Below are 23559 nucleotides of genomic sequence, written 5' to 3'. Positions count from 1 at the left end.
TCCTCTCCTTTCCTTACCCTCCCCTCCCCTCCTTTTCTCTCCTTTCCTTACCCTCCTCTCCTTTCCTTCCCCCTCTCTTTGTGCCTGCACCCATGGTCAAATTTGCACATGTTCATGGGAGGAGAGGGAGGGGGCCAGGAAGCCCTGAGAGGGCCCCGTGCCCAGGCCCCCCAGCTGGCTCCCACCCCGCCGTGCGCCCTGGCCCACTGGCACAGCTGAGCCCCCCCCCCCCCCCCCATCCCGCCGCTCACCTAATGCTTGTGAATCTCCAGCCCCTCGAGGCCAGGCTTCTGGAAGTTGCTTGGGCTGGCCTACAAGGAGAAAAGTCAACTGTGGCTTTGTCCTCACACAGGAGGGGCCTGATTCTGCTGATGCAAGGGCCAGAGCAAACTCACAACGTAACCGAAAGCCCACAGGGCTCATTGCTTAATGTCTTGGCATAAGGTAATACTGTTTAAATTTTAAGATGGCTCAAACCGTCAAATTGAAAAGATCTCACACTTCTAGAAATAAATGCTAGGTTAAAAGAATTCTGTGGGTATAGTACTTAATGCTGCAGTTTTTAACTCAAAACTAACAGTGGCAATCACGAAAGGACCAATACTGTAGGATTCCACTTATGTGAGGGCCCTAGAAGAGTCCGATTCATAGAGCAAAATAGATGGTGGGAGGCCGGGGAGGGGAGACCAGGAGTTACTGTGTCATGGGGACAGAATCTCAGTTTGGGGTGATGAGAAAGTATGGTGAAGGACGGTGGTGATGGTTGCATGAAAGCACGAGTATATTTAACACCACTGACTAGTTTAGAAATGGTTAAAGTGGTCTATTTTACGTTGTGCCTCTTTTAACACACAAACACACAACACTGACCCTGGCAGCCTAGCTGATAGGGAAAACGTTAAAATCGCATTTGCCAGTAGGCCACCTACACTTAAAGCATCTGGAGCACAGGGGTCCAGGAGTAAGAGCTCAGTAACTCACCGTCTGGAACACTGTCTGGGACAGAAAACGGGCTGTGACTTTGCTGATGTCACTCTCACCTCCCATTTTACAAAGGATGTAGCCATACAGGTTAGCGGCTTGGAGAGAAATCCCAGCTATCACAAGGGCCTGCACGCAAAGCAAAGGTCGTTCTTCTAAGAGCACGTATTGAAATTTTCCTCCCAAACTACATAGCAGTGGCTCTGGCCTGTACCTGGTAACAGCCAACCTTTCGTGAGCACTCAAATAATCACAGACACCTTTTAGTCAGCAACAACCCAAGAGGGTGGTACCATTATCCCATTTTGTAGGGAGGGAAGAAACCCAGAGAAAGGACAGTTGCCCCAAGTCCCAGAGCTGATGCATGGGGGCCCCCACTTTTGATTATGCTGCTACTTATACCATCTGTGGATGTTTTCTCACTGAAGCAGCCAGATCACAGCAATTAGAGTAATAAATAGGGGCGCCTGGGTGGCAAAGTGAGTTGAGCATCCGACTCTTGGTCTCAGTTCAGGTTTTGATCTCAGGGTCATGAGTTTGAGCCCTGCGTTAGGCTCCATGCTGGGTCTCGAGCGTACTTAAGACCTGTAAAATAAAACTTCAGACCTCAGGCTTGCTTATTCCTATTTAGAAACATTCTACGGTAGGATATCACATGATTTTGCTTACACCTCCTCTCAGCATCCTTCATAGGAGTCTAAAAGATACATCCAAATGTCCATCAGCGGATGAATGGAGAAACAATACAGCATGTCCATAGGATGGAATATTACGCAGCCATTAAAAAAAGAACTGATAAATGCTACAACACAGATGAACCTTGAAATTCGGTGTTTAGTGTGATCGTTTGTAATCTTCTTTCACTTAAGAATTCCAGTTACAGGCAACGTCTAGAATAGGTGAGTGTTGGAACAGAAGGAGGGAGTACGCTGGAGGTGGTGATGGCTAGGGGGTACAGGGCTCATTTTGGGGGTGCTGAAAATATCCTAAAATGGGCTGTGGTGACGACCACACATTGAACATACTAGAAGCCCCCTGCATTGCACGTGCTAAATGGGTGGACTCTTATGGTATGTCAACGACCTCAGCAAAGCGGTCTCAAATCAACGGACAGATAAAAAAAAACCCACTCCTGCAACCCTGGTCTGTGCAGATGGCAAAGCACCATCCGAGTCAGGGCATCGCCTTACCAGCCACTTGAGCTTCAAGGAGAATAAGGTGCTAAAGAAGAACACGATCCAAATGAGTGGGCAGATGATGAGGCCGAGCCAGAAGATGCGAGCTTCAGCCTCTGTGGCAGCGATCTGATTCGGAGAGGCCTATTAAAGGGAGAAAGAGTCCGTGTTCAAAATGAGTAAAAACGGTCGCAGAGCAGCCCGCGGTCCTCTTGGCTTCTCATCCGCGGACTTCTGCTACCCGCTAGTTTTGGTGGTGCCCCCGCAGCCGTGGGCTCAGTCCTAGGCGGGAATCCAATCTGCACAAAGCCCAGAAGGGACCCCTGAAGACTTTCCACAGCCGTTTTCCTGGTTCGAGTTTGACTCGTAATGGACAATACCTTTCTGGCTTCAAAAATCCAGTGGCTTTTCCCATCTTCATCTATCTGGTTCCACCAGCGGAGGCCCACCATGAGTCTCCCGGTTACATTCTGGGGGAAATGGACAGAAGGACTGTAAACACACCAGAGGGAAATAAAGTCATTGTCTTTTCACCGATGACCAAAATAAAAGTCACCAATTTGTGTTGAACTTGTCCTGGGAGCAGGAGAGGTAAGCTGAACTAAGCTTACCTTAACCAGTGACCTCCCGACCCCGTGCACACATGCACACCCCCCAAACAATGTGTAGCAGTATGTATTTTAAATATATGCAAATTTTAGCCAAAAAAAAATCCAAGCTGTCGGGAGTTGCCACCCTCATGAGACACATTATCTGCAACCACGGCAGCTGAGAACCAGGACCATTTTCTAACTCTTAATGTTTAAGTGATGTTGGCTCAGTATTCCTAAGTATGGATCTGCAGTTTCAAAGAAAAGTACCTTTTGGCCCCAATCAGCCACGTGCCTCGGGAACCTCAGTGACCACAGCCCTCGTGTGTTCACAAGCGATGGCGTCACGAGTGAGGGGGCCTTACCTTCACAGACCAGAAGTCAAAGGACAGGAGGAGGAGCACGGTGACAAAGCAGCCCACAAAGCTTCTGCTGAACCAATCGCAGCACACATAGGTGACGATGGCACTCACCCGGAAAAACAGGTGGAAAAAGGTGGCCAGCGGGTGCCTAAGGAAGAACCCAGAAGCCCCCTCACTGCAAAGGCCAAGAGCGCAAGCACTGGACTCACTGTATGGGTTCTGACTCCCCACGCTCTGCCCTGGGCACTTCAAGCCCCGCTCCATCAGGCGGCAGGTCTGAGAACGTCAGCAAATCAGAAGTCCTGAAACAGTAATTATCATACCAGCATCTTTGCCCTCGAAGAATCCAGTACTTTCCCCGCATTTGATTCCAAATATCATGGGCCCCCTCCGAAACTCGGCCACCTTTGAAGTGAAACAGGACAGTGGTCACTGCCTTCCCACCTGGTAGTGATAGGACCAGTTCCTTAAGATAAAAGGTTGGGTTATTCCGCCAGTAACTGAGCAGGCTGCCTGCAGCCCACAGGTGCAGAATCTCGTGTCCCTGGGGAACCCATGTTCCTGGATAGAGGGAAATCATGACTCATCCCGCATCAGTTGCTTTAAAGAAAAGTCTAGAAAGACCAGAGACCCAAGGCTAGCTCGAGCACAAGGGCTGCCCACCTATCCAGAGCAGAGAGAACACATGCCCAGAGGGGTCCGGCAGGTGATGGGGGAGGGGGGGACACACGGGCCAGGTAGAAGATCCTCATGCCATTCTGTTTTCTCTTTGGAATCCACTTTGGTAGAGCACAGGTAGAACTCAGATGGAGAAAGCCACGGTGCAAGCCAGGTGGCAGATGGCAATGAAAGCACCAGCCAGCGCTGAGAGGGAGAGGCAGAAGGGACGGGCCGCCTCACCCAGGACTGCCAGACCCGCTGTTTGCATGAGAAGCCAGAAATTCAGAGTTGCGACAGGAAGATGTTTTTACATGACAGTGACTAATAATGCTAATAAAATAGCACAGGCTGTGGTTCATGCTGGTTCACAAGTCAGAGGGGTAGCCAGCAGACCTGGAGCTGCATCGGGGAGGGACCCGCACGTCCTCCTGAGGAAGGACCGTGCAGGGAAAGCAAACTGGACTCCTAGGGAATTGTGCGGTTCTGACTCTCAAGGGAACAGGACGGACTCGGAAGCAAGATTTATAGTGACCTCTGCATCTACTCCTGATGTTCCAAACGAAGAAGGAGCAGTGCCAAAACCCCAGCTATCTGCCACAACGCTTCTCACCTGTGCCTTTCAGATGCTGTGCTCTCCGGGCAGCCTTGCGCAAGCGAGCCTGGGACACGGACCCGGCCCTGAAGAGTCAGACATGATCCCGTACACCCTCCACATCTGGAATGTTCCCGAAGATTATACCCTTGGGGTCTCTCATACCCTCGTTTTTAAATAAATGTTTGCTATTACGTTTTATTGTTTTGTTTTGTTTTCTTTGAGAGAGCGCGCACCCATGGTGGCAGGGTTGGGGGGCACAGGGGATCTCAAGCAGACTCCCTGCTGAGCGTGGAGCCCAACATGGAGCTCCATCCCATGACGCTGAGATCAAGACCTGAGCTGAAACCAAGAGTATGACACTCAATCAACTGAGCCACCCGGGCACCACTTCTCTTATACCCTTTTAACCTTAAATCTTCCTGAGGATCTTTTAACTAAATGTCTCAATACAATCTTATCTCTTCGCCCTGAACATGAAGGAGTCCTCTATACAGTAACCGAAAATTCTTTGAGGGCAGAAGCCATATTGGAGATCATTTTATGTCCCCAACAGCACCTGGCATTTAAGTTTCTCGGCCAGTTATTTGTTGCGTCGAGCCTTGTCATTGGGTCTGTATTGTAGAAAAGTATAGACTTGTACGAAACCCACATGGCCACTGTTCCAGGGTAAAACCTGGAAGTTAATGCATTTGAATAAATGCCCTGCCCACCCAATTTTTTTCGGCTGTGGTTTCCTAAAATAAAATGCAGAGAAATTCCCATCGTTGGAAGGTTCTGCTTAGTTGGGTCCCAGTTAAGTGATGTCCTTAACTTGTAATGGAAAGTACCATTACCATGGCTACTATCATTACTCAGACAAAGCCGAAGTAGAAAAGGATGCCGAGGGCACTCTACTGCTTTCATCCCGTTTGATGCAGGCCGTCCTCTGGGCCACCTGCCAAACCCTCCTCCAGTCCACCTCTGGAGTTTGCCCAGCCTGTGGCCCCTGCCAACACTCAAGTGCTCTCAGACCAGTTTCCTGGTTTTGAGAGTTGTGGAGGCCATGGCTTACACCTGTCCACCCTTCCCTGCCATGGGGTCCTCCATCCCCCCGGGCTCTGTCACCTCTGAGGCCACAGAACACACACACGCACTGACAGTCCCCTCCACCTCCCAAAGCCACTGGCTTCCAACTCCAGCCTCCCAGGCACCCAGGAGAGGCAACCAGGCCAGAGGTGCCAGATGGCCAGCATTCAAGTCCTGGTGCCAACCTCAGAGCAGCTCTGCGGCCCGCCCTCAGCTGCACAGCCCCTGGACACCTCAGTCTCCACTTCTGTAAAACGGGAATGCTGACAGTGGCCACTTCCTCACTATTAAAAGATCAAGTGAAGGTGGCACATAGAAAGTGCCCGAAACCCAGACCGAGCTCAGGGACCGTGACAAGCTTACCTCAGCCCTCAGTCACTCGAAACTGATCCACCTCCAAGGAGCCCAGCTGCGAAATTCCCCACCTGACCACAACTTTCTCTCTCACTGGCCAGGGGCAGACCTTCACCTCTGCAGGGGTCCCCCACGTCTCCTGACTTCTACGCATCGCCCCGTCCCTCCACGTCACCAAAGAACCTTTCTCTTTCCTCAAGTTTAACAGTGCTTTCCACTTGCCAGGTGGGAAGGAGCCTGCTACTGGAGGCGAGCAGGAGGGGAGGACAGACTGTGAACGGGAGAGGAGATTACTTCAAGGGTGGTCAAGGTGGGGAGAGTCTGGCTGGGCTTCTGTTTAAGTTTAAATCCATTTTCACAGTCCTGGGCCCCACAACTGCGGTCTTCCTCCTTGGAGAAAACTCTGAAGGTTCTCAGCCTGGAATGTGCATGAAAGCCAACTGAGGAAACCTTAGGAGGTGCACAAGGCCACCCCTCCCAGGGCACGTGGGGTCAGACCTGGAGGGCGGCCCAAAGCTGGATTTTGCAAAGAAAAAGCCCTGCCGTACACTGGATTCATAATCTCTGGCCCAGGAGCCAAATCTGGCCCACTTCTTGTTTCTGTAAAGTTTTATTGGAACGCAGCCATACTTATTCATCCGATAGCCTGCAGTCGAAAATATTTACCCAGAAATTGTGCCAACCTCTCTGCTCCAGACCCGCATGAACAATGAGGAAATTAGGTGCTGTTCAAGCCAAAATAAAGCATACTGCTATTAACAGCCCCTTTCCCCGCCAACCCCCCCCCAAAAAAAAATTTGCTTTCAAAAGCAGGGTGGGAGCTGGCTGACTGGCAGAACTAAGGGATGGTGCTAGAAGTCAGAGGAGTGTCTGCGGGTAGTTGAGAGGACACTGCCTGAGATGGTATGTAAACAGAGGTGCTCGACACACTCCGTATCTTGATCTCGTATATTACACACACATACAAAAGTTCAAAGCATCCATTAAGATGAGCGCACTTTATGTACATTACACCTTTAAAAAGTTTTGATTGAAGGGCGCCTGGGTGGCTCAGTCGTTAAGCGTCTAACTTTGGCGCAGGTCATGGTCCCAGGGTCCTGGGATCGAGCCCCGCATCGGGCTCCCTGCTTCGCGGGAAGCCTGCTTCTCCTTCTCCCACTCCCCCTGCTTGTGTTCCCTCTCTCGCTGTGTCTCTGTCAAATAAATAAATCTTTAAAAAAACAGTTTTGATTAAAGCCGCTGACCAAAGAGAAATCTTTGCAAATCACGCTAAAAATTCTCCATGTGATACAATCCAGCAACCGCACTACTCAGAATTTTCCCAAAGGAATTGAAAACTTAGGTCCACGCCTGCCAGCAGGACACAGATATTTATAGCAACTCTATGCATCATTGCCCCAAATTGGGAGCAACCAAGATGTCCTTAATAGATGAATGGATAAAATGGATAAACTTCCACACACAGTGGCACTTTAGCACTACAAAGAAATGAGCTCTCAAGCCACGAAAAGACAAGGAGGAACCTTAAATGCTTATTACAAAATGAAAGCAGCCAGTCTGAAAAGGACCCCAACCCTAGGACATTCTGGAAAAGACTAAACAAGGGACGGAGTAAAAAAAAAAAAAAACAAAAACAAACCAAACAGTGGTTGCCAGAGGTGAGTGGGGGAGGTGGGTGGGTAGCACAGGGGACTTTCAGGGTAGTGAAACTATTCCATTTGACACAGTAATGGCGGATCGATGTCATTACACATTTGTCATAGCCCAGACAACGCACAGGGATGGAGCTTCATATAAAGGGCGGACTGTAGATAACAATACTGTGTTGATTCATCATTTGTAACAAATATAAAACACTAATCAAGGTAAGGGTTAATGGGAATTTCTGGGTGGGGGCGGGACTTAGGGGAACTCTACTTTTTGCTCAGTTTTTCGGTAAACCTAAAAGTACTCTAAAAACTGGACACAGGCAGTGGCTGGTAGGTGGGAGGCTGTGTCTAAACAGATTAAATAGAGTAAAATCGGGAGAAAGAAATCATAGTCGTACATATCCCCTTTTCCCATAAACTTCCTGGGCAGGTCTGACCTGAGGAGAAAAGGTTGGTTTAATTCTAAATTCAGCAGGAATCAAACAATATCTTAAAAAGCTGTCCTTCATTTCACTATTTAAGGTACTTTGAAAACCGTGCTCTGGTTTTTAAAGACAGTCTCCGGGGCGCCCGGGTGGCTCAGTCCGTTAAGCGTCTGCCTTCGGCTCAGGTCATGACCCCAGGGTCCTGGGATCGAGCTCCGCATCGGGCTCCCCGCTCCGTGGGAAGCCTGCTTCTCCCTCTCCCACTCCCCCTGCTTGTGTTCCCTCTCTCGCTGTGTCTCTGTCAAATAAATGAATAAGTCTAAAATACTAAAATTTAAAAAATAAAGACAGTCTCCAGCTTGAATTCCTCAGCAAACAGCCTATTTTAAGTTCTCTTTCTTTAAAACCTCATCCTTCTGGGGCACCTGGGTGTCTCAGTCAGTTAAGCGTCTGCCTTCGGCTCAGGTCACGATCCCAGGGTTCTGGAATCTGCTTCTCCCTCACCCTCTGCCTGCCTGCCTAGTTGTGCTTGCACGCTTCTGTCAAATAAATAAAATCTTTAAAAATAAATAAATAAATACTCCTCCTTCAGAAAGCTCTGCTTTTCGCTGGGACTCAGGTTGAGGAAAGACCGTATCTTTCCTCCTTGGCTTATACTGCCACTAAAAAACCCCAAGCTGTTGGAGATGATGCCTAGGATTTGCTTCACAACAAGCTGTTGTGAAGGAGCTGCCCCAGGGGGGTGAAGAAGAACTGGCCATGTGCGGATCATGATGGAGGCTCATTGTTCCCTGTACTTTTATGTAAATCTGGATTAAAAAGTAGAAGAATAAAGAAATCAGAGGCAGCCTGCACTATGCATGGAGGCAAGACACCTTTTAGAATAAACCAAGCCCATGGGCTGATATTCAGGGGGCTATCTGTGGCCAACATAAAAATCCAGACCTAAAAATCCCCAACTGAGTAATTGACCATCACAGCTGGATCATGAGGAAAATTCCAGAAAGCGGGTCCTTTCTTCTAGGCTTACTAGTCTCTCAGCAAAAAAAAAAAAAAAAAAAAAAGAGGGGCACCCCTCCCTGGAACATAAATGCCCAGCTAGCCCCCACCCGGACAGAGGGGGCGGCAAGAGCCAGGGCACCTAGGTCAACATCCGCACACCGTCCTTGCCCATGCTGGGTACATGGCCCATTCAGAGCCTTGCTTTACTCATCTATAAAATGGGAGGACGACGTCAACCCCAGATGCCGGAGGTTCCCGGAGAGGAAATACCTCGGACACCAGGCCAAAGGGGGCCTCAGGGAGCTGTGGCTAATCACTCTGCTTATGGTTTCTCATTCATGGTCACGATTTTTGAGAGGGGAAGAAAGTGGGAAAAAAAAAAAAAAAAGCCTTGGCCAGTGGTGCTCTTTTTGGACATCCTGTCTCAAGAGGTTTTTTCCCCCCACTGTTAAAAATGAATAGGGTGCTGCTATTTATTTCTTCAGCCCCGACGCCCACTTAGAATCAGGTGGCTCTTGAGCTCAGGGCAGCATGTCACCATGAAGACGTGGAGGAAGGGGACCACCCACGCGCAAGGGAGAGACAGCAAAGACGCCACCCACCCATACCTCAGCCGCTCCACTCGACCGCTGGGGCCTCGTTAGAAAGGTGAGATCGGGGAAACCCCCCCAGACCTCCTGAGCCGGAATCTGCATTTTAACAAGACCACAGGGGACTCATGCGCTCCTCACGATCAAGGGGCCCTCCTCTATCCCATCTTCAAGATTAAACTCCGTTCCAGGAGCCGAGCAGAGACACGCTGGAGGAACCCACACCTATACAAGTAGGGACCCCTGTGTGCCTGCCTCACTGAAAACCCTATGGGCTGCCTCCGATTCTACATCTGGGCAGAATCAGATTTTTCTCCTCTAGAATACCCCTGGGGCAGCGGGAGCACCACTGTCCTTCAGACCCTGGCTGCTTGCTCCAAATGACAGCATGCCCCCTCCAGCCCCGGCCTCCCAGCCCGGGACAGGCAGGTTCGCAGACAGCTGGGATGTCTGAGCAGATGCGGATAGCTGTGTCCTCACAGCTTCGATGCAAAGGTCAGCACAACAGAGGTCTGAGTGTGGAAGCAAAAAACAAAACAACAACAACAAAAAAAACACCAGACTTCCCTCTGGTCACCAGGGTTTTAACTTTTGTTTCTGTTCTTTATTTCTTCTTAAAGAGACATCCCAACTTCAGAGGTTGGACAGGCTTAGCGAGCAAATTAAAGTGAACCCCCTGGGGAGGAGTCAGTGGGCCCAGGCTGGGCCCTGTGCAGGGAGGATCCTCCCCTCTCTCCTGGGGGCACCCAGGAGGACTCCCCCCGACACGACTCAGAGTTTTCAAAGCACCTGGAAACCAAGGAGCCAAAAACCTGTCTTCGAACAAAAACGTGTCCACGCGTGTTCATAAGAATAACATGGAAAGATCACCAAAAGGTGGACACACGTGTCCATCGCCAGACGAATGGACAAAGTGGGACCTATCCCTACAGTGGGACATGATTCGGCCACAGAAAGGAATGAAGCAGGGGCCGCCACGTGCGTGAGCCCAGAACACAGGAGCCAACCTACCTAACGCTGCCCAACTGTCCACTTGAAAGCGGTAAAAAATGGTAAATTTTAGATTATGTTTATTTAACCATGATAAAAAAAAATAGGAAAAAAAGGGAGCAACATGGAGGAACCTGGAAAACAGGACCATGAGTAAAAGCGGCCAGGTCACGTCCTGGAGAATCGATTCCATTCAGAGCAAACACCCAGAATACGCCAGTCTGGGGGGCCGGCCAGCCCCTGAGAGGCTGTCGGGGGCTGGGGGACACGGTGGGGGGATGAGTGTTTAGTGTTTGGGGCGACGGAAAGGTTCTGGAGCCAAACACCAGGGCCAGTCGCACACACGTCCTGAATTTGTTCACTTTAAATGGTGAAAATGGTCAATTCACATTATGTGTGTTTTACCTCATTTTATTTTTTTTTAAGGATTTTATTTATTTATTTGACAGAGACAAAGCAAGAGAGGGAACACAAGCAGGGGAGTGAGAGAGGGAGAAGCAGGCTTCCCGCCGAGCAGGGAGCCCGATGTGGGGCTCGATCCCAGGACCCTGAGATCATGACCTGAGCCCAAGGCAGACGCCTAACGACTGAGCCACCCAGGCGTCCCTACCTCGTTTTTAAAAACAAGAAAAAAACTGGGAGGCATGAGGCATAGGCTTCGGGAGCTCTCCTGCAGAAGGACGACAGGGCAGGGAAGCAGTGAGCGGCAGGCCCCAGTTAGGACACACACGTCAGCTGCCTGGATGCAGATCCCAGATCCACCACTGAAGACCTGTGTGACCCTGAGCGGGTGACTCAACGTCTCTGTGTGGGTCCCAGTGTCCTCGCCTATGAAACAGGACGAGGAGACTCAGGGCTGCCAGGGGGTTCCAGTGAACCGCGGTTCGCATGAGTCACACGTGTCCACCACTAACCTCGCCAAATGCACCCGCGGAGTTTCAGGGAAGATCCCATGAGAATAATAATGCGACTACGGGGTTACGGTACTGCCTGGTGGGCAGTGGGGGTTCCGTAAGTGCCAACCATGATCGGAAACCACGCATTTGCACCGGGGAGTAGTCTTTCCACCACCTTCCTTTGTAGAGGGCAGGCTCCTCCATATACGGATCACCTGGGTCTCTCGTTCCATCGCGATTCTAATTCGGGAGGGCTGGGGTGGGGCCCCAGAGCCTGCATTTCATCGAGCACCCAGGTGATGCCGGTGCTGCTAGTCCTAGAACACCCCAGGGGTAGCAGGAAGAGAGTCACCTGCTGTATCCTGTTTCCCAGGGCGGCTTAAAACAGAAATTGCTCTCTGTTCCTCAGCCTGGAGGCCAGAAATCCAAAATGACAGTGTGGGCAGGGCGGGTTTGCGCCGAGGGCTGTGAGGGAGCATCCATCCCGTGCCTCTCTCCTCCCTCCTGACGGCAGCTGGCGCCCTCTGAGTTCCTTGGCTTGTGGCTCCTCACCCCAATCTCTGCCCCCCAATGTCACATGGCATTCTCCACGTGTCTGTCTTTACAAGGCTGGCTTTCTAGAAGGACACCAGTCCCACTGCATGAGCAGCCCACCCTGCTCCAGCGTGACCTCATCTTAACTACATCTGCAAAGACCCCGCTGCCAAATAAGGTCACTTCTCGGGGTACTAGAAGTTAGAACGTCCACGTATCCTTTTTGGAGAGGAGACAAGTCAACCCATAACACCTACCTTGGGACAAATGAGCCCACATAAGGCAGGTAGGAAGGAGACAGCAAGACATCTTGCCGAGAAGGACGCGGAAGCCCGGTGAAGGGAACGGCCCCAGGGGGGGAACAAAGTGGCATCCACGCAGGTCACGGTAGCGAGAATCAGACCCCGCCTCCCCCTCTCCGTGCTGGAGGAAAGGTCGCCTTTTCTGGTTTGCGCGATGGTGCCCTAAGGGCTAGCAGCTGCTCTAAGCAGCCAACTCAGCCTGGAGCCTCCAGGCTGCCGCACCTGTGGGCTGCCCCACCTGTGGGCTGCCCCCCAGTGAGCCACAGATCAACAGAAAGGGGCATGTACTTGCTGACAACAGTGACTCCCCGCCGCCCAAAATATGTCCACTAGGAGATGGCAGTCCAGGCCCACATGACACACTTCCGAGCCATGGAGCTTGGGGGCTGAGGCAGGACACACAGCCAGACTGTGGCCTCCGGATGCCACGCGGCAGATCCCAAGCACAGGTGGAGAAATCCGCAGGATGAGGCTGGGACATCCGAGCACTGCAGGTAGCAGGGAAGCTGTCCGAGACCCTGAGAGTCGGGGCAAATGGCGCAGGGGCCAACTGGAAGAGGCTCCCACGGGCCAACGGCGGCACAGTATGAGTAACAAGGACAATACGCCTTAATCCGTGCGTCATCGGACACTTACAAGCAGCCCTCCGAGCTCACCTATGGGAGATGCAAGATGACGGACTCCTATCTAGAACACAGAAGAGTGAAGGGCAAGAAGCCAACAGGCATCGTGCCTTTTCTCTATATAAAGTACGCCTGGCAGTGACTACAACACTAATGGGGGGAGGGTGCAAAGGAAGCTTCTAGATCACTTCGGCTCACTGATGAGCACAGAATGACAGAACTGGAAAGCGGCCAGGCTGCAACCCCAAAAGGACTCAGGGACGGAGGCCGCTGAGGACCACCAGGCATTAGGAGCCCCTGGTGGAAGGATGCCCCCCACCCCTTGAAGCTGGCGCCCAAACAGCCACACCTGAATCTCATCAAGCTGCCGGCTCCAACTACTAATTTGCAAGAAGTATAGGGGCTGAAGGAAAATATTGAAGGGCACTACAAAATCCAGACCGTAGGAAGCTCTACAGAACATCAGCGCGATCACAAAAGGGAAGAAAAGACAGAAGGAGACTGGGGAGACCATGGGTTAAAGACCTAAGAAATCCAGCAACCAACTGTAGCATGTGCATGTTACTTAACAGCAAGTTCCAACAAATAATACAGAAATAAAAGGATGAGACCATCAAGAAACTTTGGACATTGGCTGGATATTTCACAGTATTTGGGAACCTTTTACTCTGAAATAAGTTCAAACTTACCAGAAAGCAGCAAGAATAGTCCGAAGGACTAGCACATAGCTTTACCTTGGTTCACCTGCTGTAGGCGTGTGTGTGTGTGAGTGTGTGTGTGTGAGTGTGTGTGTGTGTGTACACACCAACCCAGGACTGCCCACTGCATTTAGTTATTGTGGAATATTTCCAGCCTTTATCTTTCATGACAGTTTTTTTTTTTTAAGATTTTATTTATTTGATAGAGACAGAGACAGCGAGAGAGGGAACAAAAGCAGGGGGAGTGGGAGAGGGAGAAGCAGGCTTCCCTCCTGCTGCTTTCTGGTAAGTTTGAATTTATTTCAAAGTAAAAGGTTTTTTCGGCTCAGGTCATGGTCCCAGGGTCCTGGGATCGAGCCCCGCATCGGGCTCTCTGCTTGGCGGGAAGCCTGCTTCTCCCTCTCCCGCTCCCCCTGCTTGTGTTCCTTCTCTTGCTGTGTCTCTGTCAATAAATAAGTAAAATCTTAAAAAAAATAAAGGGGTGACTTTTGTGGTATGTGAATTATATCTCTGTCAAAAAAATAAAGAATTTTAAAAACTATGTGAAGATCTAAAGGACAAATTTGTCAGCGGAGAGTTCAGCGTATTCAAAGGCCGCGGGATGAACAGGAATGGGGGGAGCTCAGGGTAAGTGGCCTCAGATGTCCACACAGTGTGAGCCCCAACACTAGCCTATGGGGAATGAGCCCCTCAATCACCTGGTTGCCTCAGAAAATTTGGGGAGAAAACCACGCCATCAGAGAGGAATTCCAACTCAAGGCCTCTCACTCCCCAGGAAAGTGGAAGAAATTCTGTTGTAGGATCAGTGTTCACTCCCCGCTGTCCTCAAGGGGTGGGGACACGGGGCCACCAGTGCAGGTGCTCATGGGCTGAGCTGGGCGGAGGTAGACAGTCCACTGGCTGGGTGAGGGCTGGGCTCACCCACAAGGGGCAGGTCCAAAACTCAGCTCACCCCTCCAACGCTCACGGCTTTCCTGAAGAAGCCAGCTATCAGTTTCTTGTTTTAAATGGTTTTATTGCATATTACTAAGTGACAGAAGCCAGTCTCAAAAGGCCGCATATCACGATTCCAGCTACACAACATTCTGGAAAAAGCAAAACTATAAAGACAGGAAAAAGATCCATAGCTGCCAGGGGTTGGCGGGAGGGAGGGATGAACAGGAAGGAGCACAGAGGATTTTTAGGGCAATGAAGCCAGTCTTTGTGATACCTTAAGGAGAATGTACCACACAAGAGCAAACTCTAAGGTAAAGTGCGGACTGTGGGTGGTGATGTGTGCACGTAGGTTCATGAACCTACGCTGTATCGGGGCAGAGGGGGTGGTGATATGGGGGAGGCTGTGGGGGGGGTCAGGAGGGCGTGTACCTTCTCCTGGGTTTTGCTGTGAACCTCAAACTGCTTTTAAAAATAAAGTCTTTAAAAAATAAAAATACGACGGGGCGCCTGGGTGGCTCAGTCGTTAGGCGTCTGCCTTTGGCTCAGGTCATGACGCGTCGGGCTCCCTGCTCGGCGGGAAGCCTGCTTCTCCCTCTGCCACTCCCCCTGCTTGTGTTCCCGCTCTCACTGTGTCTCTCCCTGTCAAATAAATAAATAAAATCTTTAAAAATAAATAAATAAATAAATAAATAAATAAATAAATAAATAAATAAAAATACAACAATGTATTGAGGTGAAATTCACATCGTATAAAAGTAACCATTTTAAAGGGAACATTTCAGTGGCATTTAGACATTCACACTGTTGTTGCAAAACACTCCCATCATTCCACAGTAAAACCCCGTCCCCATCAGGCACTTTTTCCTCATTCTGTCATCCCTGCAGCCCCTGCTGATGACCCATCTGCCTTTTGTCTTCGGTTCACCTACTCTGAGCAAGTCGGGTTTCTAATGTGACCTGTCCCGATTTTAAATTTAAGTTCAAACTCATTTCAAATTCTTCCCTGGCCTACAAGGGTATGTCTGAGGCTTGGAGTCAGCATCCCTGATTCTCCCTTTGCTGTTCCCATTCTAGAGCATTTTAAAATCCAGGGGAGACACACATCCGTACTGTAATGCAGGGAAAATGTGAGCACCCGTTACCACCATCTGTGGCCACGTCTGAGTCACCCTGAGAGCGGCTCGCTCCCATAGTGAGTGAGGAGTGACTAAGTGGTGCTGAACACCCAGGGCTGAGCCCTTGTGTGAAGAGGATTTCCTCAGGGCTGGGGAAGGGCCTGCCCCGGGACCTGTCCCCTTGGGTTCCAACCCAAATTCATTGAGTTGATCTCTAGTAAGAAAACGTCATGGGCATCACTCACCAGCATTTATGGCTAAGCTTTGTATCAACACAAACCCCCCCATGCCAAAGAAAGTGCGCGCGTGCATGCGTGCGCGCGCGCACGCACACACACACACACACACACACACACACACACACACACACACACGAGCCCAGTGGGAGCATTCCCTACTCATCCACAAACGGACAATCCAGAAAAATCTGCCAAGTCCCCAGATGTATCTCTGGCATTCAGCCAGCCCAGGCCACCAGCATCTTCTGCCTACACCCTGGCTCCACCAGCCCTAAAATACACCACCCACCTCCGGCTACAGGACCTGCTGTTTTCCTGCCAGAACTCTCTTGCTGTGCATCTTCCCATGCCTGGCTCCTCCTCCAAATTCGGGTCCAAATGCACCTCTTCCCAGAGGACACCTCTGAGCTCCCCCTCATCTAAAGGAGCCCCTCCCTTTCCCCCACATGTCCCTTCCTAGCGCTTATCACTCTCTAAAGTTACTTTGTTTATAGACACTTGCTTAGCTGGTCACTGTCTTCTTTAATTAAAATGTCAGCTCCATGCGGGCCAGGACCAGGCCTGGCTGGTTTCCTCTGTGTCCCCCAGAACGGTGTTCAGCACACAAAGGTTCTTGAAAATTTGTGTTGCTTTATTTTTTTTTTTAAGATTTTATTTATTTGAGAGAGAGAAAGTACGAGCCAGTGCATAAGCAGGGGGAGCGGCAAGCAGGGAGCCCAATGCGGGGCTCGATCCCAGGATCCTGGAATCATGACCTGAGCTGAAGGCAGACACTTAAGGACTGAGCCACCCAGATGCCCCGAAAATTTCTGTTTATTTAATGAATAAATGAAATGAGCACAAGAATAAGCCAGTGGTTCTCAAAGGGGAGGTGATTTTGCCCCTGCCCCCAGCAGTATCTGGGGACATTTCTGGTTGTTGCCACTGGGGGATGGCTACTATTTAGGGGGTAGTGGCCAGGACAGCTGCTCAAGATCCTATAGTGCACAGGACAGCCCTGGCAACAAGGAACGTCTGGCCCCAGATGTCAATAGCATCAACCCCAGAATGAATGAGTGTGAGTGAATTAAACACTCTGGGTCCACGTGGTCAGCCTGCCCTCCAATATCGAACACAAAGGAACCAGACCAACGTCCCCAGGTGCCTTCCCTGATTGTGCGGGTCACACTTCAGCAGAAATCTCCTACTGGTGACTATTGGCGACAGTGCTTAATGCAACTGATTTCAAGTTAACAAGAACTATGAGGGGAAGTTAAGCTGCTGTAGATGTAAGGAGTTAATTTCAAAATATGTAATTCTGTGCCCTAATCAAAGAGAACTGAAATTCATCTAGTTCCCTGATTCTGTGGGTTCTTTTCCTTGGTAATCATGGACCTTCCTCAAAATTAATCAGCTCTTGGTGGGACCTGTTTATGTGTTATATTTCTGTATTTTTTAAATAGAGATTTAAGAGTGGGGAGGGGGCAGCACGACCTCCCCAAGGTCAGCGGGGACAGGGGTCTGGGTGAGGGATCCTCACTTACTAAGGGGAACAGACTTCCTGGAACAACAACCAAGAAAAACCAAAATTCTTCTCCTTAGTGTGTTGGAGTGCGGGGCATGTGTGTATGTGTGTAGTGATTGGAACTGGAACTCCTCTAGTCCTGATTTCAGAGACTTGCAGGCGATCACCAAGGCTCTGTCTGTGGTCATCTGCCCACTTCTCCTTCCTTACCCCCAATCCCACCAGCTTCCTTGGGCCAGTGTCAAACAGAGGTGTCGGGAATGCTCAGAGTCCCCTCAAATGCAAACTTATCTATATCTGAATCCCAGACAGAGAGAGAGAGAGAGAGAGAGAGAGAGAGAAAATAATCTAATCAGCATTCTCAATGGGGGTGATTTTCCCCTAGGGGACATGTGACCACATCTGGAGACATTTTGGTTGTCACCCAGGGATGGCAGTACATTGTTACTGACACTAAAATCCTACAACGCACAGGACAGCCCCCACAACAAAGATTTATCCGGTCTAAAATATCCATTAGGGCTGAAGTTAAGAAAACCTGCTCTATGGGGCGCGTGGGTGGCTTAGTCGGTTACGCATCCAACTCTTCATCTCAGCTCAGGTCTTGACCTCAGGGTCATGGCTTCCAGCCCTGCGCTGGGCTCCATGCGACTACTTAAAAAAAAAAGAAAGAAAAGAAAACCCGCTCTAAAAATTGGGAGCAATTCTGCACTCTGAGAAACACAGGGAAAAGATAAAGTACTCCCCAGGGTAAGCATAAGATGGAAGCCTTAAAAATGCTATTCCCACGGCTCATCCCTTAGTGTCCCTCCTTGTGTGAACATCTAGCCCACTAGGCAGAAATTCAGACTCTAAGGGTTCAAATCCCCCTCCTGCAACCTCCTAGCCATGTGACCTTGGGCAAGTCACTCAAGTCTCTCCATCAATTAACTGAATCTTCAAACCACTAAAAATCATAGTATCCACTTCACAGGTTTGCAATATGGATTAAATAGATCGTTGTAACTCTGACGCTCAGAAAAAAACCTGCATATAGTATGTGTTGGTGAAGTATTTGCTATTGCTATTAAGACTTTCCATTCACTCTAACTTCCCCTCAAACGCAGCCAACAATTTCATCTGTGGCTTGTTTTGAGGAACCACTTTGGGATCCAGCACGGGAAGAGAAAGCGATGGTGGAGGATTTCTTGAGAGACAGAACATTATTCTGCTTGACGGGCGAGTGAGGGATTTGCGGGGGTAGTTTTGATTCCGTGTGATTTTTGCCTTAGGGCCGGGCCCCCACTCCCATGTGACTCCCTGGGGCGTCTGGGACCAAGGGACAGAGTGCTTCTCAATTCACGACCCTGGGCTGGATGAAGACCAACCATGCAACACGGCCCAAGGCCCACCAACCAGCCCAGCCTGACAAATAAGCCCAAAATCAGATCTAAGAACTCTGTCCGGAGCAGGAGGAAACCATCCTACTTTGAGTGGGAACCCGCTGCACCCCATGAGCTTTGGGTCAAAATGAAATTTGTGAAGACAGTACTTTGAAAGTATACACATAACTTTCAAGAGGAGAGAGTCTCCGGCTCCCATGTGACAGTCTCAACTGATATGTGACATCCTATTCCGACTGAGGTCACGCCTCCGCCCACAGGAGCAAGACACAGAAGTCACACAGAAGGCAGACAATAGGTACCATTTATGAAGCCCATACAAGGTCTCAGGGGTCCCACTCAGCTGGTTAGATACATTTGGCACCTCCTCTAGTCCTCTTTTTGCAACCTTATGATGGAGCTAACAACACCCCCATTTTACAGATGAGAAAATGGGGGGTTCAGAAGGTGCCTGGACTCATTCAAAGTCATCGAGAGTATGGGGTTAACATCAGGCCTGCCTGGGAATGACCTGGATCTCCCACAGCAGTGTGACATCTGCCCGCTCATAGTGTGGAACTGCCCTGGGTTGGAAGAACTGGACCTCAGTGAACAGAACCATAGAAAAGGTTGGCAGGACACAGAGGCCAAAGCTTCTAGGTGACTCACAGTGCTGTAGCTACTGCCCTAGTACCCCAACATGGCCCATGTAAGTGGCAGAGCACAAGGAACCGTGTGTGTGGATGGTGGCTGGATCTCCCGACAAGATGAAGACGGAGTGTCACTGCCTTGCATCCTTCCATAGGATGGATGAATCAGTGTAGTTTTATCTGAAAGCCTATTGTGTCCTGTGGGGCTGTCTGCCAAGTTGAACCCTTAACCACAGTTACATGGCTAGAGCATGGTGAACCAAGATCCAAACCTGGGTCTGTTTGATCTCGAGTCTGGGCTCTTCCTACTCCCCGAAGCAGCTGGGAGCCCAGAGTACTCACTCAAAGTTGGTCTGCAGCACAGCATGGCAAAAACACAGAGTTCATCCTATGGCTCAGCAACTTCCTCCTAGGGTTATGCCCAAGAGAACTGAAAACATACGCTCAGAGAAAAACTCGTACACGGATGTTCAAGGCAACACTTCTCATAAGAACCAAAAAGCAGAAATAACGCAAATGTTCATCAACTTACAAATGGATAAACAAACTGTGCTCTAGCCATATAATGAAAATACTATTGAGCCATAAAAAGGAATGAAGAAATGTCAAAACACAGGCAAACCTAGAAAACATGATACTCAGTGAATGAAGCCAGACAAAGGGCCACACGCTGTGTGATTCCATCTCTATAAAATGTCCAGAGCAGAGAAATTCGTTGGGACAGAGAGTAGATGGGTGGTGGCCAGGGGGCTGGGGGAGGGGGATGTGGGAAGAGTGACTGCTGAATGGGCACAGGGTTTCCATCTGGGGTGATGAAAAAATTCTGGAACTAGACAGTGGTCATGGTTGCACAACCCTGTTATGATACTAAAAACCACACTGAGCTGCATTCTTGGAAAGGGTGGTTTATGATATGCGAGCTATATTCCAATTTAAAAGGCACAGAACTCAATATGGCACCAAAAGCAACAATAACTAAAGTATAAATAGACAAACAGAACTATGTCAAACTAAAACACTTTCACGTATCAAAGGATACAATCAGTAGAGGAAAGGTAACCTACGGAATAGGAGAGAAATCTGCAAATCGTATATCTTGTAAGGAGTTAATATGCAGCATATATAAAGACTCAACAGCAAAAAATCCAATAACCCAATTAAAAAAATGGGCAAAGGACATGGATGGACATTTCTCAAAAGAAGACATACAAGCGGCCAACAAGCTCACGAGAAGATGCTCACCACCAACAATCATCAGAACGTCAATAGAAACTACAATGAGATACCGCCCCATATCCATCAGGATGCCTCATGTGAGAAAACAGGGAATAAGTGCTGGTGGGGATGTGGAGAAATTAGAGCCCTGCACATCACTGGAAGAACTACAAAATGGTTCAAGTGTTACAGAAAATGGAATGGAAATTCCTCAAAAAACTAAAAACAGAATTTCCATAGGACTCTGCAATTCCATGTCTGGGTATGCATTGAAAGCGGGGTCTTGAAGATATATTTGCACATCCATGTTCCTTGCAGTACTATTCACAAGAGCTAAAAGATGGAAGCAAGCCCGTATCCGCCGACAGAGGAACGGAAGGACACAATGTGGTATATCCATACGATGGAATACTATGCAGCCTTTAAAAAGGAAGGAAATTCTGGCACCAAAATATGGATGTACCTCAAGGACATTAGGTGAATTGAAATAAGCCAGGCACAATATTATATCATTCCACTTCCATGAAATATCTAAAGTTCACAGGGACAGAAAGAAGAATGATGGTTGCCAGGGGCTGGAGAGGAGGAAATGGAGAGTTGTTTTGTGGGTACAGAGTTTCAGATTTGCAAAATGAGAACGTTTTCTTTCTTCAAATGGGTTCTATTTGACAGCAACATGAATATACTCAACGCTACTCAACTGTATACTTAAGAGTGGGTACACTGGTAACTTTAAGGTTGTGGGTTTTTCCCACAATGAAAATAAAACAAAATAAAATAAAGAAAAAAGAAACGGGAAAAGGTAGCCAGTGGGGAAAACACACACACACACACACACACACACACACACACACACACACACAGCATAGCTAACAGTTCCTCTCCCTGCCCAGGTGTGCTGTAGGGTCACATCCTCCCCTGATCCTGCCAGGTGCCCTCCCCTAAGTGCCATTACTATAACACTGCACCTCTCTGACCTAGAGCTGGGGACAGGAAGGGGCGGACTGGCTCTGGTCTCTATCCCAGGGCTTACCCCAGCACCTGGTACCAGCAGATGTTAGGTAAATATTTGCTGAACAAGTTGCATGAAAACCACATGGTGAGGTTAGGCTGGTACCATTATCCCCATTTTACAGACAGCCTAATGGAGGCTCAGCAAGGCCTCCACCTTTTAGAAAGGTGACCTTTCTAAAACCACAAAGCCAGCAGCTGGTAAAAGAAGAGGTGGCGCCGATATCCCAGACTCCTGTTAGATGGCCCTTCTATCATTCCATCTCCCTTCAGAGTCAACCTGGCACCCATTTCAACAGGAATTTCTAAATAATAATTCTCACCCTATACTAGTAACTCTTACCTTTTTTGGATCATGGGCCCATTTGGCAATCTAATAGAGTCCTCTTCCCAAAGCAACACACATATGAGACTTAGATAATGGTTTCCAGAGGGTTCCTGGACCCCCTGAAGCCCATCCATCGACAACATTAACAACCTCCTTTCCACCCTGCTGTCCGGGTGGCTCATTTATCCTCAGGATTTTAGAGCCATCTCCATATTCTTGAGCATCAGAGTCAAGGAAAGATGCTATTTTAAATTCACACTCGCAGGCCCATCTCCTGTGGATCTGGTTAAGGAGGTGCAGGGCTGTGTCCAGAAATCTACAGGAGGTGCACCGGGGGATTCTGGGATTGGTAGATCTGAGACACATGTGGGTCCAGGAGCTGCTGCCTCCCAGGCCTCTGAATGCTGTCCAGATGATCCCCTGACCTTCCAGCCTCTCTCCCCAGCTGCCCACCAAACCCGGCAAATAGACATCCACCACCTGAGCACAACCCAACAGGGACTTCCTGAGCCCAACATCGGTGACCCCAGAAGTTCTCCTTTGCTGGGGTCACTAGGCCCGAAACCTGGGCATTACCCTTGACTGTCCCTGTCCCCATCCCACATCTTGACCACCACCAAGGCCAGCAGATTCTATCCTCTATGTGCCTCTGGGCACCCCCACTTCCCTCTAGCACCCCTTCGGGCACTGTGGTCCAAGCTCCCAGCTTCTCCTCCTTGCTTGCATCTGCCTCCACCATCCATTCTCCGTCCTGCAACTCTGAGCCTGTCATTGCCCTGCACAAAGCTCTACAGTGGTGACCAAACTCTAGAACTGCACTGTCCAATATGGTAGCCACAGGTGGCTATTTAATTTAATATCCAAAGTTCTGCCCACAGTTCTCACTAGTCACGTATCAACTGCTCAAGAGCCACATGTGGCTGGTGGCTACCATATTGGATAGTGCAGATATAGCACATTTCCATCCTCACAGAAAGTTCTAGTGGACAGCAGAGCTCTACAACTTCACTTAGGAGCCCTTCAGGGCCTGGCCTCAGCCTTTGCTCAGACCGCTCCCCAGCATCCCTGGTCTTGAGCCACCGTGAACCACTCTCAACTCCCTAAAGTCATGCTCTCACTTCTAACCCTTTGCATGCCATACCCTTCCTGCCTTCCTTGCTTGGCTAACTCCTACCCATTCTTTGGGTCTCAGCTGTCACTTCTCCCCTAAGCAGGACAAGTGCCCAAGCTTTTGCCAACCACAGCATTTAAAACACTGAGCCATAACAGTCACGGGCATGCCTACACCCATTACCCCCATACCAACAATTTTCAGCTAGGAACAAGTTTGCAACCCCCCATCCAGGGGACAACTGGCAGAGTCTGGATTCATTACTGGTGAGGTGCTCCTGGCATCTGGTGAGTAGAGGCCAGGAACATGCTAACGTCCTACAATGCACAGGACAACCCCTGCAGCAAAGAATCATTTGGCCCCAAACGTCAACAGTGTTGAGGATGACCATCCCTGCTCTAGACTGGACAGCTCCATAAAGGAAGGGGGTGTGTCCCGTACAGCGTGTATCCCCAGCCACCAGCCCAGAGTTGGGCATACAATGAGTCCAGACGTTCTATAAGATTTTTCCCCAGGATTCTAGCTCTCTTACAGCGTCTTACAATGACAATCAGTCACTGGTCATTACGGCAGGCTGAATAATGCCCCCCCCCCCCCC

At 49.6% G+C, this 23559-nt stretch overlaps 2 protein-coding genes across 7 annotated transcripts in view; one reads left to right on the top strand and one right to left on the bottom strand.

Moving 5' to 3' along the window:
• NUBP1 (NUBP iron-sulfur cluster assembly factor 1, cytosolic) overlaps positions 1-4554 on the top strand; it is a 29389-nt gene extending 24835 nt beyond the window's left edge. Inside the window, exon 12 of the transcript XR_012380449.1 lies at positions 4392-4554. The gene's annotated coding sequence lies outside the window, so the exon portion shown is untranslated. The remainder of the gene's footprint in view (positions 1-4391) is intronic.
• TVP23A (trans-golgi network vesicle protein 23 homolog A) overlaps positions 1-23559 on the bottom strand; it is a 40428-nt gene that overhangs the window by 11668 nt on the left and 5201 nt on the right. For 2 of the 6 annotated variants that reach the window (XM_073899520.1, XM_025855632.2), the window contains 6 exons: positions 3432-3513; positions 3112-3256; positions 2537-2626; positions 2172-2300; positions 982-1110; positions 252-311 (listed from right to left, as the gene is read on the bottom strand). In XM_073899520.1, the coding sequence (XP_073755621.1) occupies positions 252-311; positions 982-1110; positions 2172-2300; positions 2537-2626; positions 3112-3256; positions 3432-3513 (635 nt within the window). Of the gene's footprint in view, positions 1-251; positions 312-981; positions 1111-2171; positions 2301-2536; positions 2627-3111; positions 3411-3431; positions 4154-23559 lie in introns of those variants that run through there. The other 4 variants (XM_025855633.2, XM_073899519.1, XM_025855634.2 and 1 more) reach the window with 3 other exon arrangements.

This window comes from Callorhinus ursinus, unplaced genomic scaffold (assembly GCF_003265705.2).
Source record: "Callorhinus ursinus isolate GAN/ISIS: 27379988/994484 unplaced genomic scaffold, GSC_fseal_2.0 scaffold13, whole genome shotgun sequence".
In the NCBI taxonomy this organism is placed as follows: Eukaryota; Metazoa; Chordata; class Mammalia; order Carnivora; family Otariidae; genus Callorhinus; species Callorhinus ursinus.
Note: the sequence above shows the minus strand (reverse complement) of the source record. Positions and strands in the feature narration are given on the sequence as shown.